Consider the following 18,568-nt stretch of genomic DNA (forward strand, 5'->3'; position numbering starts at 1 on the left):
ACAATGACTGTTTCAGTTTTATGGCATCACAGAATGGGACGGCCCCTTCAAGGGAGTTGGACCTAACCTCACCCATGACTAACTAGCTGCCCTCTGGGCAGTGAGATAAAAGACCAAACAGCAGCTCCATCAAGAGAGCTGCAGGGAGGCAGGAGACTCTGGATCAGGAAAAGGGCCTAGAATGGGTCTTGCCACACCAGCTATGACCTCTGTAAGCCAAAGCCCAAGCCCTGGGAGACAGAGACCTTAGGAGGGCCAGGCAGCAGGACCAGGTTTACCTGGTTTTATTCATGTTGAAATGTGTTTGTGTTTGACTGATAAACGCATCCCTGAGAAAAAGGAAGGAAACAGTATTACTGAGGGACGATTCATTGCTGAAGATGGCTGGTGAGTTGGCCTGCTGAGTGGGGAAACTGAGGCAGAAACATGATCTGATGCTGGGTTGGGGAGACCAAATGATATATTGCAACACAGTTCTGTTCAGTTTCCCAGGCAAGTGCCTCTGTTCCTGCCCAGTCTTCCCAACTCGCCTTTCTTTTCAGAGTATGCCACGAGCTATACAATATAACCTTAGATCTGTTTAGTCAAGATTAATGTTACAGACAGAATCATTTAGTAGACAGTTCGCACAGACTGTCTGGGCACTAGCTTTAAAATAAATGAAATCAGTAGAGCAAGTTCCTTGTATAAAATGGTCTTGGTCTATGTTAGGGATCAGCATATATGGAATCAAAGTGAAATCCTATATGGGACTAGAAAGGGGGTGGTCTTCATACCAGGGTGGTCTTAAACTGGGCTTTAATGTATGTACAATATACAAACATTTTTGACAGACCATTAACACCTATAATCTTGTAAATATTTGCAATTTTCTAGATCATAAATATAGCTACATAAGCAGTTCTTTCAGGACATCATTTATACTCCATTAAAGGTTAATTTACAAGTTAGTGCCTTATAGAAAGAAGATATGTGTACTTTTATGTTAACTTTCTGTAAAGGGAGACTGGTGTCTCTGACAGCAATTTGTAATTCTCCTGTGGCGCTCCCAGTGGCACCATTCAAAGCACGATGTGAATTCTTTTCATCAGCTCATGTTCACAGCAAACTTAATCTTCTGTTTTGAAGGGGAGGGGAGGAGAAAAAGATCTTAGGTCTTCAGTCTGCCTTCCCAAGCATCCAACTGTTTGTTTAAACAGTCTCCCCTGACACACATGCTCATTCGTCACAGTGCTCAGATACCTGCTGCTGAATCTTAACCCAACTTAACCAACGGAGTTTGGTATTGCGAGACTTCCAGACCTTTCAGAGGGGGAGGGAGGGAGGTAAACAGTGGAGGATTGACCCTATAGGCCATGACTTTATTCACTGTAATGGTGTTTGTGTTTTGTAAAGATCAAAGGTGCACAGAACAAAAATTGCTCAGTTGTAGGCCCAGGCTGAGATGTTAAAAGGAGCCTAAGGGAATTAGATGCCCAGCTCTAGATTCGGACATCTAACTTAAAAATCCTCACCTCAGGGCTTAGAGAAGGATCTGGACAGAGTGGGGAATAACCTCAAAGCTGTAAAAGAGCAGAGTGTAAAATTCAACTGTTTTGCAGCTTAAAGGTTTTTTTTTCTTTGTTGGGCTTGTGTAGCTAAAGAAATTAGTGGTTTAAGAAGCTGCAGGTAACCACAGGTCGGCAGAGGAAAACGAGGTCTGTCAATAATGCACATGCTGCATTGTGTATTGTTCAGATAAAAGACTTTCACTTTCCCAAGCTGTCTACTCAACAGGGGCATGAATAAGTTCATGCAGCCTTACTCATTAAATCAAGCACCACAATTCTTCTCTAGCAAGACGGGGGGAGAGTTCTTTGTATTTCTTACCAAATGTATTGCAGTAATATAGCGCAGGCATTCATGCCTCAGTAGAGCATTTGGGAAGTATTTCCTCTAGTTTCGGGAGCTTTTGGTATGTGAACTGCAAAAGGTTCTAAGGGTCTGGTTTGGGTTCACCCAAACGTTCTCTGAGCTAGCTCTATATGCTACCGATGGCAATTGTTCCTCTTTCAAACGGAACCTAGGCCGCTTTTCCAGGGCACCCATTGTGCCCATACTTTCCAACGTTAATCAACACACACCTTTCTTTCCCACCCCAACCTTTGAACATCCATGAGGCTCAAAGGAAGAAGCTGCCCTCTGCAGGCCTACACTTAATGTAACATTTCAAACTTAGGGCCTGATATTCCAGTTAAATTCAGCTGAAAGACTCCCATTGAGTGTAGCTGGACTTGCATCTGGCCCTAAGCTAGGCAGGGGGATCCCAGTGTGCCAGTCACAAAGCTTTAAGTCTCAGGGCTAGCAGTGCATGTGGCTGGAAAACACTGCTTTAGGCACCAACACCAGAGACGTGTTCTTTAACTGCCAAGGTGAGGAATCGACGTTGATATGCCCAAAGAGCTAATACTATGTGCTAGGAGGTTGCTCATTAATGCCAGGTGCCCTAGGGCAGTGGAACCTTGACAGAGAGTGGGAGAGAGACATATTAAAATGACATCTGTAGAGGACATCCCTGAGCTTATGAGGAGGCACATAAAAGGGTCTCCTGCATTCAGCGGGGTGCTGGATTTGTATTTAGTCACCATAAGTACTGGCTGTAATTTTTATTTAAATAACTACCATAAATATCGCTGTTTGGGGGTGGGAGGAATGTATCTTGGGGAGGAGGGAACAAAACTACCAAAGGTGGTACTGAAGAAAGGCCCATTTATGTCTATCACACTGGAGAAATTGTTAAGGAGCAAGTTTTGCCTTATGTACCAACATTCAGCAGCAGAACTGCCACGGTCAGGGAGCGCTTCATATATCTGCTGTGTTTGTGTCCGGATAGAATTTGGTTTCGTAGAGCAAAGTTCATACTCTGGGCATCCAGAGTTCTTCACAAGCACATTCTGGTCCCAGGCCTGCTTGTGGGCCTGCAGCTTAGGGTTGTGCTCTCGTGTGCGCTGTAATGGGCCCAGATTCAGCAGGCAGGTGAGGAGTTCCATTGACGCCAATGAGACTATGTCAGGCTCCGATTCAACAATGCATGTGAGCACGTACCTAACTTTAAGCACATGACTAGTTTCATAGGGCTCAGCGGAGTCACCTAGGCTCTTAAAGGTGTACAGGAACGCCTGTGCTTTGCTGCATGGGAGCCATAGTCGTTCCTTGTTTGTCAGACGCCTGGATATTTTAGTAGGAGCCAGCCAAGCAGTGGCAGATGGGAAATGGCTAAATGGAGGAGCGTTGTGGGATGCTATCTGATGGAGAAGGAGGCAAGTTGGTGATTGGTGACTGCCGTGGGAGGAAGAGCGAAGACCTTTGTAGATGACATTTCCCTCCTTCCCTGGGGTCGGAGATGGAAGTGACAAATACAATGAACCTCAGAACCTGGGCACAACTGAGCTGTAAACCGCCGAGACAGGATCAATGGGAAGTCCCACAGGCACATTTTTGCAGTCACCTGAAATGATTTAGGGTTTTTTTCTGCCTTTCTCCTTTGGAGCCTCTGTGCCCACATTTTTAGCTGGAATTGTGACACGTTCTATTCAATTTTTATATTTGCCTACATGCCAGGAATCAGGGTCTGCAGCAATGCCGGTCTCTGCGCAACCCGACAAGCACTGCTGGCCTGTAGTGGGCTGCCTGATTGGCTACATTGCCTGACTAGTGGGAAGAATCAGCAGACCAGCTCTTAAACTCAGCCGCAGCAGTAGTTCAGTGGCTGTTCAAAGCATTTTCCTACAGCTGTGATTGCCTCCTCTGCCTGCTTGTTCCTAGCGTTGCTCCCACCTTGTTCCAGTCCTGGTCCTGTGTTGGTCCAGCCTTGCCTCACTCCAGGTAACCTGGCTCTGCCCCTCAGCTCCAATTCCTGACTTCTGGCCTCTGCCTCAAGCTCTGATCCTGGGCTCCTAATCCTGGCTGCTGACTCCTGCACTAGGCCTGACTGTCCCGTGTCCTGGTTTCTGACACTGGCCTGTTAATATTATGTTGTTGGGGATTCTATTTTGAATCCTTACCTTGACTCTTGAAGGAAATATTTGATATGATCCCATAAGAAATTAATAGATCTGGGCAGAAATAACCTTAAATTAGAGCAGGTCGAAAATGATCTGTTTTTCCCAATGAAAAAAAAATTGACAGACAAACCAGTATTTTAAAGTTTTCATCAGTGTTTTTCTTTGAAAATTTTAGCGTTTTCATTGAAAACTCAAACCTACAAAAGCCAAACGTTCTGTCGGTTTTTAGCAACTGAAACTGCGTTTTAGTTTAAAGCTGAACATTTGGTGGGGGGAGGGTTGCAAAAATGTGTTTTGTTTAAAAGCCATTTTATGGGAAAAGAAATATATTCAGATGAGGGGAGAAATTTGGAAAGCAAAAGATTTTATTCCTGAGGACGAAGCAATTTGTTTTCCTGCCTACCTTAGGTGGAAAGGACCGTAAGGCAGGGGCCTTGTCATCCTACATGTTTGTAAACTAACATGCAAACCAAGGGCTAGACTGTAAGAAACTTCACAATTTGTCCTGAGTATGGTGCAGTGCATTTGAGCATTAGTTGACAATTTTGACCAAAAACCGTCCATAGAAAAACTCCCAACTAGTTCTAGTGCAAAGCAGGAGCAGCCTAGAGCAGTGTTTCTCGGCGACGGTCCCTGAGATCTCCCTGACCCAGTTTAGGAAGGCAGCAAGCCAGTCCCTCAAAAAGGTTGAGAAACAGTGGCCTCAAGAACTAAGTGTGACTCCGGGCTGGTCTTCACTATGGGGAGAGTGACGCTGTGGCAGAGCGCTCACCAGTCGACCCCGAAACTCAACCTCTCCAAGAAGATTAACGTAAGTTGATGGGAGAGCATCTCCCATTGACGCAGGGCACTGAAGACACCGGGGTAAGTCGACCTAAGCTACGTCGACACCAGCTCCAGTTATTCACGTAGCTGGAGTAGTGTAACTTAGGTCGACTTACTCCTGTAGTGAAGACAAGCTCTCAGAGTCCTGATTCCTTCCTTGACTCCCTCTTGTTCTTGGCTTGGAATAAGTTATATCACTCTCTTTTTCAGAGAGTAGCTTCCTCCCTAATGAGCATCTGGTTGGTGAAGAAGTGTAGAGGGTGATCAGTAATTCCAGGAGGTCTAATTCTCCCTGTCCCATACCGCAAGAACAAGGGGACTTGACAATGGCTAAGGTGCTAGTGTGCTGAGACCACAGCCTACAGTAGTGACCTGTATTGTCTCATCGTTTCCTTGTGCTCCCCCGTCAGTCATTCTGTATCCATCTGTTGCCTTATTCTTAGATTTGAAGCCCCCTGGAGCAGGGAGTGTCCTTTTGTTCTGTTTTGTACAGCACCTAGAACCGTGGGCTTCTTGTCCGTGACTGGGACTTCTAGAAGCTACAATAATACAAAGAATAAATAACCATAAATTCAGTGAAACTGAAAGGTGGCTAATTCAGAGCTCACACAAGGAAACACTTTTTCACATAATGAGTAATCAGGCTGTGGAACTCCTTTCCACAGGAAGTTGTTGAGGCCAAGAACTCAGCAAGAGTCAAGGAAGGAATGGGCATATTTTTGTGGATAACAAGAATAGCCAAAGTTATAATAGTTAACACATTTTGGGAGGAATAACTTCACACTTCAGGGTCTAAACTAGTTTTTGACTGCTAAGGAGCAGCACGAGACCTTCATGAGGGGCAAATTATCCCACATCTGCCTGTTACTGGGGTTTTTGCACCTTCTTGTGGCCACCATTGGAGACCAGATAGTGGACCAGATGGACCATAGGTCTGATCCAGTATGGCTGTTCCCACTCCCCTCTTCCCTCTGCCCTTTCCCTGCCCACTCACTCTCAGTGAGCAGCAAATAGCCCCTGTTCTGTTCCCCCAGGCCACAGTCACGGTCTGGGCGGGGCCTTACACCCTCTGACTTTCCTCTATGGCTGAGTGAGGGTGGCCGCAATGTATTCTTAAGGACCTGCTCCTACAAAAAAATTATGCAACAACAAGTTTAGTCATGTGCATTAAGTTAAGCACGTGCCTAACCGCTTGTGGGATCAGGGCCTACATTGTACAGACATTAAATAAATATTACAGGAACATTGCTGAATGACAATACATATATTGTCTTCTTGATATGTATATTGCCCTATTCACGTCAGTGGAATTAGTCCAGATTTACACCAGTTCAGACGTTAAGCTGTCTCCTCTGCCCCAGTATAGTCTACCAAGGTGTAAATTACATACACGCCAAAGTGCTGCACTGTAACTCTCCCATGTGGACCCTGCAGACATGAACTAAAAGGTTCCTGTTTCGCATTTATGTAGTTCTGTTTGACTTTGACAACGTAAATGTGAAATAGGAACCTTTTAGTTTTTGCTCGCTGTGTCTACACAGTGCAGCACTCTGGTGCACATTGTAATTGACACCCCTGTAGTCTGAGCTGCAAGACAGTGTAGACAAACCCTTAGTCTAATGCCTTTGTGTGGTCCCAAGGACTATTACATCCACTAATTTGGTTAGTAGAATGATATTTGACTCCTTGGATTCCACAATAAGGTTAAAAATGTTAGTCCTCTTTGTAGAATATTACGATTTATTTTAAAGGAATCCAGAACAATATAGATTCAGAATCAATTCTCTGATGTTTAATTTCCTTGCATGGAAATCAGCTCAGGTAAATTAAAGAAAATTGAAAGGGGGTATTTGTCAATAATTAAATTCATGCTTTAAAAAGTCGAACAAATATGCTTAAAACTGTATGAAAGCTTGTTTTCTTATGTAAATCAGTGCTTTGTGAAGGTACTTTTAATTACCCAACCTTTGAAGTAATAGCACACCAAACAGTTAGATATTCAAGAGGCTTTCCAGCAGGTTGCATTAAGATGCTATTAAATTGTACCTCTCCTTTCCATTGATTTTTACCTACTTCAATGTGCATGTTGATCTTACGTCTTTCCTTTATGTAAAGGATGGAGAACGGGTTTAGTGTATGTGATGCCTTTCCCGTGAGGTGAGGGCTGCAGGGAAGGAATTGATCTAGTTTTGAATACTTTACACTTCGTTATTGGGCAGATGTTTATAATAAAATAGAACTAAGCAGGCCAGTAAAAACTGATTTTATTTTTGCCTAAGAAATTGCCCAATAAGGGCCCAATCCTGTAGCTGTTAAAGCCAATGGGGTATTCACCACAGATTTCTCAGTCTGCGCAAGATCTGGCTCCTAATTTAGATGAAAATCCATTTTTTGTTTGGTTATGTTTTGTTTTTTTAAATTTAGAAAGTGTTTTCATTGTTGCATAAGCTTTTACATATTTGTTTTTACCAATAAAATGCAAGTTAAATAATAAGCTTTACAGCAAATGTTTTTTAACAAAGGAAGAATGAATGACATTTAAAATATTATTTTCATCCGCCTTCAGTTTGCTCTTGGGTATTAATATTTCAAAAGCACATTTGCAGATGCAAGTTACATGTTGTTACAGTGTTAACATTAGCAAACAATTTAGGGACACCAATAAGACAAAGTATTTTCGCCCTTATATTTTAAGGAATTCATAGTGCAAATGGATTTTACTGTGGAGATGTTATTGAGATCTGGGAATTATAGACAAAAATAATAGCAGGGGTGAAGGGTGGCCCAATGGCTAAGGCACCAACCTGGGAACTGGAAGATTCAGTTTCAGTTTCCCGCTCTGCAACAAATTTCTTATGTAACCTTGGGCAAGTCACTTAATGTACGTCTACATTTACAGCACTGTGTAGAGTACAGACATGGCACACCTAGCTAGCATGAGTATAAACGGCAGTGTAGATGGTGAGGCATGACTTAGGCAAGTAGAGTGGCTTACGTGCCTGAACCCTAACGTATATTCCCTCGATGCCGCTCCGGAGACCCAAGCAGTACCTACACCGCTGCCTCCCCTGTGCCAAAGCCTTTCCTCACCACAGGGAAAGGCTGTGCGGCCGCTGGGGAAGACTCTGGCAAGCCTTTCACTGTGGCATGTAGCTATTTTTTTGCTGTGGCATGTTGCTACACGCATGGGGCCTGTACTCTACACAGGGAGGCTAAGCCTCCCGACACAGGGGGCTAGAAATGCCAGATGCAGGCGTGCCAGCCCCCACTGCCTTTGGAGTGGGGGTGGGGGGTCACCAGCACCCGAACGATGGCCCCACCCAGGCTGCGCCTCTTCCTGTCTCAACTCTGCCTCTTCCCCCGAACCTCCCCCCCAGTCACTCAGAGAGGAATGGGTGGAGGGGCCTTGGGGGAGCAGAGAGGAGTGAGCAGTGGGCGGGGCCTCGGGGAGGGGGCAGAGAGTTGTGGACATGGGGGTCCGTTGGGAAAAGGCCGAGCGGAGGTGGGCCCTTGGGGCGGAGTAGAAGGTGGGACCACAGTCCAGGCGTCGGTGGGCCCCCCACTTCTAGGGAGCTTCCAGTGCTCACCCCCAGCCTCCCCAAATGCAAGAATCACTCCATACCTATGGCCAAGGCCTTAGTTTTCTGTGCTTTTTTTCCCCACCTGTAAAATGGGGATAATAGATTTCCCTACTTCTCAGAGCTGTTGCGAGGATAAACAGGTTGCAGATTGAGGTGCTCAGGTATTGCAGTAACGTGGGCTGTATAAGTACCTAAGACAGATAGCTAGACGAAAAGATTTTGCACAGGACCAGTGTGCAGGGGCAGTAGTACCTGGTAGGTGCGTACCCGGCTGTGCCTCCAAAATATTCCTTATTTTATACCACCATCTCAGAAGAGTGATCTCAAGGAGTGGCCCTAGTCAGAGAACCAATAAAATGATACCCTCTGTGAACTGATAATATTACAGATGAGCGAGTGATAGAGGCAAATTCAGGGGTCGTGTGAATCAGTGTATGTATTACATCTCAGAACGTGAATAGTAATAGGGGTAACTTATCTGCAGAAAGGATGGAAGGATGGGGCTCAAAATATGAAAAATATCCAAGGTGTAATGGAGGTGTCGGATAAAGCATGCCAGCCCTGACTTATTAGTAATGCTTAACTTACACCCATTTTTACATCACGTATGAATATAGCCCAAAGCTTTCAATCCTAAAGTGTAGGAAAGAAGGGTGGATGGTTACTACTATGATAATTTGCTTGTTGTAAAGCTTAAAGCCATTCAATAGAAAGTGTTAATAACGTGCCTTAAAATGATGTGAAGAAATATCATAACGGAACCAAAAAGACATATCTATATCCATGTGAAAAGTGACGGGAAAGTGTTATCTCTAGATGTGTTTTGACATCATCACAACTATAAGGAAACAGTTTCTTTATTCAGAACTGCTTTCAGGGTGCAATGTGTTTTCATTAAGTTGCTGGCTAGGTGAATGACAGACTATTTTTCAGAATGGTGTTTATCATTGGTTATGGTTTAGTAGGGATAGTTTGCATGAGAAGATGGTGACAGTTTTCACCAGTGTAGTCTCACTTCCAGTGTAAAGCATACCCGAAAGCAAGAGGCGACAGAGCAGTTTAACTCCAATCCCACTCTGAAGGTGTGATGATTCCATAAGGTGATCATCAACATAGTGAAGAACAGAGAGCCTGATTTTTTTAGAGTGAGACAATGAAACAGTTACCCAAATGTTTGTTGTACTAGCTCTCATGCTGCTTTTGAAAATCGGAGCCCCTGTTCCATTATCTTTCACCCTGACAACTGAGCTGTTGTAACTGGAGCATAGCCAGGCTGTAATAAATGCCTGCTAAACGGCAGGGGAAAACTGCAGCTTGGACAATTGCATGTGCGTTATAATTTGCGCGTTATAATTTTTCTACCAGACGGCTATTTTGCCGTATATATCTCAGTGCTTACTCGTCCATCTTTTCAAGGAATTGCTATTTCTTTTGTCATCATCTTTTATAATTGTCAGAAGCTAAGACTGGATGATGGGGTGGAACGCTCAATAGTTGCCCTGTTTTCTTCATTCCTTCTGAAGCATCTGCCCACTGTCGGAGGACAGGATACTGGGCTACATGGACCTTTGGTCTGACCCTGTATGTCCATTCTTATGTTCTTATCTTCCACAGAATAGCACTTCATCAGAGTGGTAAATGACTCCAATTTTTTTTATGGCCTTCCTACCGAGATGGAATGGCCAGACATATAAATTCTAGGGGAGCCTACAATTGTCAAATTACAATCTCAAATCACAGATTTAAAAAGGAAAGTGGCTTTCATTATTCTTTCAAGTCCTTGTGACTGTGATTCACTTATTTTTAGGGAAGGACAAGGGATTATATGCCTGTTACACAGTGTACTTAGTGGCATAGGACAAGCTTTTTTATCTATTTTTTTTCTTTTTCGTGTTTTCTGAACTGTTATTGTGCATGGAACAGGAGATGAAGAAGAATTAAAACATGAAAATAGAAGTCAGGATGTTTGGTTTCTATCCCAGGCACTGCTACAAATTCACCCTTGACTGGGAGCATTTAAGTACTCTGAGCCAAAATGTCAAAGGTATTTAGGTACCTAAAAGTGTAGCTAGACACCTAGTGGGATTTTCAAAAGAACCTAGGCAGGTTAGGCATCTAACTTCTATTGACTGAAATTAACCAGTTAATATCCATGGGAGTTAGGCACCTAACCTGATTAGGAGCTTTGGAAATCCCACAAGGTGCCTAGCTGCACTTTTAGGTACCTAAATACCTTTGAAAATCTGGCCTTCCACCTCCGTCTCCCTGTCTTCAAAGAATGCTATTCTAGTAGGTTTATGCTTGATGTCTGCAAATGCAATATAAAAATTATATTAGATTGCTGAGCCCACAAAATGCCAAGGCGCATACATACTAAGGTGACAAGGGCCATCCAGTTACCTAGTTAGAGAAATTCTGTCTAGCATGAAAACCTGAAATTCAACAACACAACTTTGCCGAGGTGCCTTTCTTTCACCTTCTTCACCCCTCTAAAGATTCAAAGCACTTCACAGTGGTTTAGGTGGATTCAGTGCCTTCCCTCAAACCACTTGTGCTACTGATTTTTAGCCTCTGGCCTTGCAAAACAAACACTCCATAGCTCCTAATCAGAACAAATCTGTCATCTCCCGACTGAGGTCACCCCTTGACCACACAACTCTTCCTTTAGGTTTCTAATAGGATAAAGGACAATGGGCTTAAGCAGTTCTGGTGTGTGAGGTGAGGGAGTCTGTTGTATTTTTGTTTTATTACCAGTTATTTTCATTGCAAATGACTCTGACCCTAACCTGGGAATCAACTATCAGTTAACCAGTTCAGTTTAAATCAAAACCATCTAACCACAAGGGAAATCCTCTTTGGATCCCTGAAGCATGCAATATGCTATGCTATCATCAATAACGTCGCCAACGGTATTCAGCACTCAGAAAATGGCTGTGAAGGGAGAGTATTGCAATGAACAGAGACCAGTTAATAAGACTTCCTGGCAAGTGGGATGCTGGGAGCTACTGTCTCATTTTGGTGGATGATATCTGGCTCCTCATTCTGCCAATAGTGCAATACACTAGTGTACTATCTTCTCCTCCTTTCCAGGCAATGAGAAGAGAGTTTAAGTAGGGAGCTTTCTTCTGGGACATGAATTATGCCACTTCATGGATCATCCAAAGGCTGTTATTTGAGGATGAGTGGTCTGACAATCCTGCCTCAGAGACATACTGCGTAATATTTATGCACTACTTGCCTGCATTATCCCAAGGGTCTGAGGTAATTTCTCTTCCAAACCTATTTCGTGTATATAGCAGTGCAATACTATCGCACAGCATCACATGGAGAATAGATAAAACTAGAGATGGGTGGGATATGATTTTCCCATCCCACAAGAGTTTAAGATTTCAAACATCTCTCCTCTCCTGAACCATGACAAAAAGCCAACATTTTGAACATTTTCATGAATCCAGTCAAAACATTTAGTTTCAATAATTTCAAAATGTTTCATTTTGAGTTTGACTTTTTAACATGTTTTAACTATTGTTAGTATAAATTAACTAATTTTGACATGAAAAATCATTTTGAATCAAAAAAAGAAACTTTTCATTTTTACAAAAATATGGAAATGGGGTATTTTGATAGTATTGGAACTTTTTTTCAAATTGGGAAATTCATTAAAACCAACCCTTTCTCGCAGAGTTTCGGTTTCAACTAATCAACATTTTCCAATAAAAAAAAGTTTAGCTGGAAAATGCCTGGCCAGCTCTAGGGGAAAAATTCACACTGTATGGTGCACATTGTGATTTTAAGCACTAACTGACACACTATAAGGAAAAATGTCTCTGTTCTTACGGCATGCATGTGCGCTAGATGTAATTTGGCCCTTGTATGGATGGGACACATTTCAGTAATTGTCAATGAAGTCTTCCAACCACTTTTCTGTAAATACAATTGTTCTTGCTGTGATGGATAGCAGTGGGACGACTTCTCGTGTTGTTTAATCTTTGTCTCCAAACCATAATGGTATCCAAGATAGTAAGGTGAGGGGCACATTAACACTTGAGATTCATGAGGCCTTTTTATTGACAGTCTTACTGATGTTAGTGAGAGTTGGAGATGCTCAGCACCTCTTAGGATCTAGCATTCTAATAGAATGATAGATGCCACTATAAAAACTTGACAAATGAACTTTGGTTGATATGGACAAGTTATAAAATGACCAGATATTCTAGAAATGGCTTTAACCTATGATGTGCCTGGTTTGGTGTAGGAATCACCCAGGCAAAACATATTTCTGGGTCAAAGAATGGTTTGCAAATGCAACTCTTAAAGAACCCATTGAAACCCACTGAAGTTAATGGAAAGATTCTCCTTTTTTAAGGTATCACTGACTCTTAACAGATCAAATATGTTGATATGTGATTCTGTCATTTATTAGTTTTCCTATCTGCACAGATAATATAAATGCCACTGATTATTTTCTTCATCACAATGTGACAGGGTTAGCTAAGGTTTTCTTTTTTTCTCTCTCTCTCTCTCTCTCTCTCTCTCATTTGCTCCTGGATTAATAACAGAGCAAAACCCTTTGTTATCTGAAATTTGTGAAATTGTATTATGTCAGTGTGTGCTGGAATCAGAGGTGAAAATAAGTTAACATCTTTTTATAAGGAACCAATAGATGTAAAAATTTCATTGTAATTACTTTCATACATCACTGATCTTAACATTTTTACTAGCAAGCTTAATTTTCACTTCATGCCCACCTATGCATCCTTTTCCGATTGTGTTAGTGGTACTTATGCTACACAGAAAAATACTAGATGGTAATTAAAGCTGAGCATGTGATTGGCAGCAAATGGCCTTTGCCTCTCTTTCTGTTCATTTCTCTGCAAGCGGAATACAATTTTTTTTTCAAACGTTTTACTTATTCAAAATGATTCACCAGCTAGTTTTGGTGAAAAATTCTTTGTCTACTGATCATGCACCAGCATTGTCAGTCATCGCGATTGCTCAATATTCTAAATTTTAACCGGGTACATTCATTTTGATTCAGTGGATGGGTCACACGGTATGATTCTGTTCCTTGGCAGATGAGCCAAAAGATTAGTGTCAGGTTTCTGGTGTGGATCCTCTTGTTTCTAAACATAACACTGTGCTTTCTTAGTGAAATTCACCTCTGGACGGAGGGCAAGCACAAGTCCTAAGCATTTTTGATGAATAATTGGGTTTTTGACTAAATGTAAATGTTCACAAAACGTGTCCTCTTCCCTTGAAAATTTGTATTTATGTTCTCAAACATATTTTTGTTTGGGGTTACATTTATGGTTTTAATGTGCTGTGTGAGCTGAACGCTGGCTAGAAAGGGCTGTGGGGCAAAAAGTAAAACTCGAAGGTTAATGCTGCATCCAAGTTTTGAGAAATCACATGATTGGGGAAGTATCAGAGAGGTAGCCGTGTTAGTCTGGCCGTGTTAATCTAGCCGTGTTAATCTGTAAAAGCAGCAAAGAATCCTGTGGCACCTTATAGACTAACAGACGTTTTGGAGCATGAGCTTTCGTGGGTGAATACCCACTTCTTCGGATGACATGCATCCGACGAAGTGGGTATTCACCCACGAAAGCTCATGCTCCAAAACGTCTGCTAGTCTATAAGGTGCCACAGGACTCTTTGCTGCTTTTACATGATTGGGGAAATGGACAGTAAAATTCCACTGCAAGGAATGCCCTATCCTTTCTGAGAGGAACAGGAGCATTGACCCTCCCAACACTCGTCCAATAAACTGCTGATGAGCTCCATCACCTTCTGGAGATGATGAACCCAAATTGGAAGGGGAGATATCATCGGGGGAAGGAACAAACATCCACATGCTCATGCTACCCTGACAGCCCTTTACATGGGTGCCAACCCTCATGGCCCCGAGTTGGGATGGGAAGGTAAAGCTCCCACCGTCCACCTTATCTACAGCTATCCCATGGTCTTGTGTACTGCCACCAGCTCCCTCGAGGCTTAGCACTACCCGTTGAAATGTAGCCTAGAAACAATTCCAGAGCCCTGCTCCAGACAGTCACGACACACAGAGATGGGAAGGGTGGAAGAAACATTTCAAACTAGTATCTAAGTAATGATTTAGTTGGGGATTGGTCCTGCTTTGAGCAGGGGGTTGGACTAGATGACCTCCTGAGGTCCCTTCCAACCCTGATATTCTATTATTCTAAATGTATTTGGACATTTTTTATTTGTATTATGGTAGCACTTAGGAGCCCCAGTCAAAGACCAGGACTCCATTGTGCTAGGAGCTGTATGCCCTGATTTATCTATGTCATGTAGAGACTCATCTTGATGTCTGAGTGCCCTAAATATGGTTTGGGATCCATTAACATTCCTCAATGTAGCAATCAAATACATTCCAACCTTCCCACCCTGGGTAGGATAAAGAAATCCCATCCTATAGCTCACATAACACAGATAAGACATTGTGAGAACGCCGATTAAAAGCTCCTTTCTTTAGGAGTGTGTAATTGCCTGGGAGAAAAGGGAAAACCCTTTCAGACTAAAACTAATTATATTGAGTCACTGGCCAGAAGTCAACTTTGTTTTCTACAAAAACAACAAGGAGTCCGGTGGCTCCTTAAAGACTAACATTTATTTGGGCATAAGCTTTTGTGAGTAAAACCCCCACTTCTGCAGATGCATGGAGTGAAAATTACAGTTGCAGGCATTATATACTGACACATGAAGAGAAGGGAGTTACCTCACAAGTGGGGAACCAGTGCTGACAGGGCCAATTCGATCAGGGTGGGTGTAGTCCACTCCCAATAATTGATGAGGAGGTGTCAATTCCAGGAGAGGCAAAGCTGCCTTTGCAGTGAGCCAGCCACTCCCAGTCCCTATTCAAGCCCAAATTAATGGTGTTAAATTTGCAAATGAATTTCTACATTTGGTAGATACTCATGAACTATAATCATATTTTACATGGAAGCAACCCTTCCCCACCCCACTTCCTTTTTTAATAGTGATTTATACTGTATTCTTCTCTTACAAACCTTAAAACATTGAATTCCAAAATACAAAATGTACCAGACACGCATCAGAAGCACTTGAACTGTATGAAATATAGGATACTCTTATTATTACTGGTTTACATTAGAAATGTTAAGCTTCTTATATAAACCCACAAGGACAATCTTTACTGTATATCTTCCACTAATCGCACAACACAGCAAGGTACATTAAGAGCTATTAAGTTGGGGACCTCTTTGAGCTCAGGTATTGGAGAACATGCTATATTTCCTCTTTAACTGATCATTTTCTTGCTCTTGTCAACATGTGTCCCAAAATTCAACATTCTCCCCGTGTACTTTGTGTCTGATATGTAAGAACATTCTATTTTTAGACCCCCTTGACATTGTCAATGTTCTCTTAGGTTGCTAGTCACATTCTTGTTTCCTTTCTGACTTTTTTTTCCCTGTCTTTCTCAGGAATCAAGTTTCAAGAGCTGAACTTTATTAATGACTAGTGGTTCTTTTAAGCTTCCCTGGGAATCTTTCAGGTGACAGGAAGATATAGTCAAACTGTGACATTTTGGTGTAATAATGTTTTCATCAATCTGCAGAATTACTTCTCCAGAAGTCTCTATTGCATCTTTAACATGTGCGTCTACACTGTATATTTTCAGTTAAGACATTCTTTATAAACCTCATTTCAAAACCAGTGATGGCTTGGGGAAATGGTAACAAGATACATCACCAGTACTTTGGCCACTAAGCCTATGTCTAGATTAATCTAATTTTACCTAATCTAATCTATGTTTTCATATTGCAATTATCACCTTAGTATGTGAGTGGCTTGAAATTCAATTGCAAAATGGGGTAGCGGTTCTTTGATCGAATTTTAAAAGAGGAAACCAGAGGTTAGCTAACCTTGGGCAAGGTTCTGCTCTCAAGAAGGCAGTGGGGATACAGTTTGAGTAGGCATCACGGCCTAATGAATAGGGCATGCATAGACCTTGGGTCTATTCCTAGCTCTGCCACTGATCTACTGAATGACCGTGGGCAAGTCACCTTACCTCTCTGAACCTGTGTTTCCCTCTCTCACCTGTACAGCACCTAGCACAGTGGGGCTGTGATCTCCGCTGAGGCCTGTAGCTGCTACTTTATTGCTGATGCTACTAATAGTAGCAACAGTGTAAATCCATTGATTCCATGGAGTGATTCTGGATTTACACCAGTCTGTGAGCCTGAAATCAGGAACTGTCCCTGTCTGGGTTTTTTGGTTTTTTTTTAATATTTCTTTTTTGGAATGAGTAGGCAAGGAGTATCAGGCTTTCCTAACACAAAGCAGACAATTCCTGTCATTGTACTCCCTTGTTTTTAGCTTAAAGTGGTCTATAACAATCTATGATTTTACTGGGTGAGTCTCCTCTGCTTTTACTTCAAGTGATTTCCCTATATTAAGCGATTGCTACTATGTCGACAACTGAAAAAAAAAAGTGTTGATTTGTTTCAGTGGACAGCTTTAGCCGCAACGAATTACGAGCCCACGTCTAAGGGAGCAGTGGTTCTTCTCAGCTTGATTCCCCGTTCTCCCTTGTAGCCTAATGTTTGCCTCGAATGAAATTAATCTTATTCATAGTGTATGGTGAGCAATATAACCAGCTGCACCATTGATTCTGAGAAAGTATCCTACATTGATAATACTTTCTAATATTGCTTTTCACGAAACACAGCTGGGACTATCCAGTCGTCCTTTTGTTGTGTAGTGAAGTTTGTTTATTTCAGAAGGAGGGGGCTGTTTCCTGGCTGAATCCCTGCCAATTGGGACAGATAATAAAGAAAGCAAAGAATCCTGTGGCCCCTTATAGACTAACAGATGTTTTGGAGCATGAGCTTTCATGGGTGAATACCCACTTCGTCGGAATAATAAAGAAAGTTTGCAAACTCTCAAGGATTTGGAAGATAAAAATCGAGTATTATGATCCTCATTTGTTTAAGATGAAGATGAAGGCAAAATGCCTTGTTGATTGGAAGATGAAGGCAAAATGCCTACTGGGTAAAGTTCTGTTTGTTCAGGGAGAGTGGATAATCCTAAAACTCTCATTGGGGTCTTAATTAAAAATAATGTGGTGTTGTAAAATGCAAACCCTGGAAAACATCGCAAAGAAATGCACTGTTAGAGCGTGAGCTTTTACGTTAGTGGACCCTATGTAATAAATCTGTCTTCCATCTGGGAATCTCTGGGCACTTTACAAGCATTAATGACTTAAGCTTCACTACACCTCTGTCAGGTAGCTTATTTTACAGTTCAGACACTGAGGCACAGAGAGCGAAAGGGCTAGATTTTTCAAGGCATTTAGGCATCTAATTCACATTGAAATCAATGGGAATTAAGCACCTAAATATCTTTAAAAATGTGGCCCAAAGTGACTTGCCCCAGGTTGCACATCAACTGGCATCGTAATTTAGGTCTTCTGAGTCCCAGGCCTGTTTGTTAGCCCTCAGACCATCCTTTTCCTCCCCTTAAAGGAACAGGTCATTCCCTCTGAAAAGCAGCTGCCTTCCCTAGCAATCGTTGAGATGAAAACGTGAACCTTCTTTGCAAGTAGCACTGTCTTCCCCGTTCCATTTTTAAATTCATAAGTACTCAGTCTGCTTCGGCAGCATCTGTGGTCAATATACCGGTAACTAGAATGGTTTTCTATTGGAAAATGCTCTTTTGTCAGAACTGAAATGTTCTGCTGAAATGTGTCAATTGTGATGAAATTCCAGCTGACCCAGTCAGGTGGGACTAGCCCTTTAAATCATCTAGAAAGAGAACCAGAAAAACAAGCTCCCCCCCCCAAATCCTACTTGTCCTCACCAGTACTTTTGGGAAGGTGTGGTTTTAACGGGTCCTGACCGGGCTGGTGATGATGGCAGCACCCATGTGATTCCTGCCGGCAAGGGGAGTGTAACCATTATCTGAATTTTTGTATATAAGAATAATTACTTCTTCCATTTTATATGAAAACAAAAGTATTTAAGGGAAAACAAAAGTAGGGCTCACAGAAAGAGGAGTGGCTTAGGGTTACAAAAGCTGGGGAAGGGAATACATAATAATACCTAGTTCTTGCATAGCACTTTTCAGCCATAGATCTCA

General features: G+C 42.3%; 1 protein-coding gene across 9 annotated transcripts in view; it reads left to right on the forward strand.

Annotated features, from left to right (window-relative positions):
- ANKFN1 (ankyrin repeat and fibronectin type III domain containing 1) overlaps positions 1–18,568 on the forward strand; it is a 275,486-nt gene that overhangs the window by 142,133 nt on the left and 114,785 nt on the right. For 2 of the 9 annotated variants that reach the window (XM_039501573.1, XM_039501574.1), the window contains exon 1: positions 69–387. The exons of the other annotated variants lie outside the window; for them this stretch is intronic. Coding sequence is in view for 1 of the 2 variants with exons in the window: in XM_039501574.1 (XP_039357508.1) it covers positions 299–387 (89 nt within the window). In the remaining variant the exon portion in view is untranslated. Of the gene's footprint in view, positions 1–68; positions 388–18,568 lie in introns of those variants that run through there. 9 annotated transcript variants of the gene reach the window in all.

Source organism: Mauremys reevesii, linkage group 15, assembly GCF_016161935.1.
Source record: "Mauremys reevesii isolate NIE-2019 linkage group 15, ASM1616193v1, whole genome shotgun sequence".
Classification (NCBI taxonomy): Eukaryota; Metazoa; Chordata; order Testudines; family Geoemydidae; genus Mauremys; species Mauremys reevesii.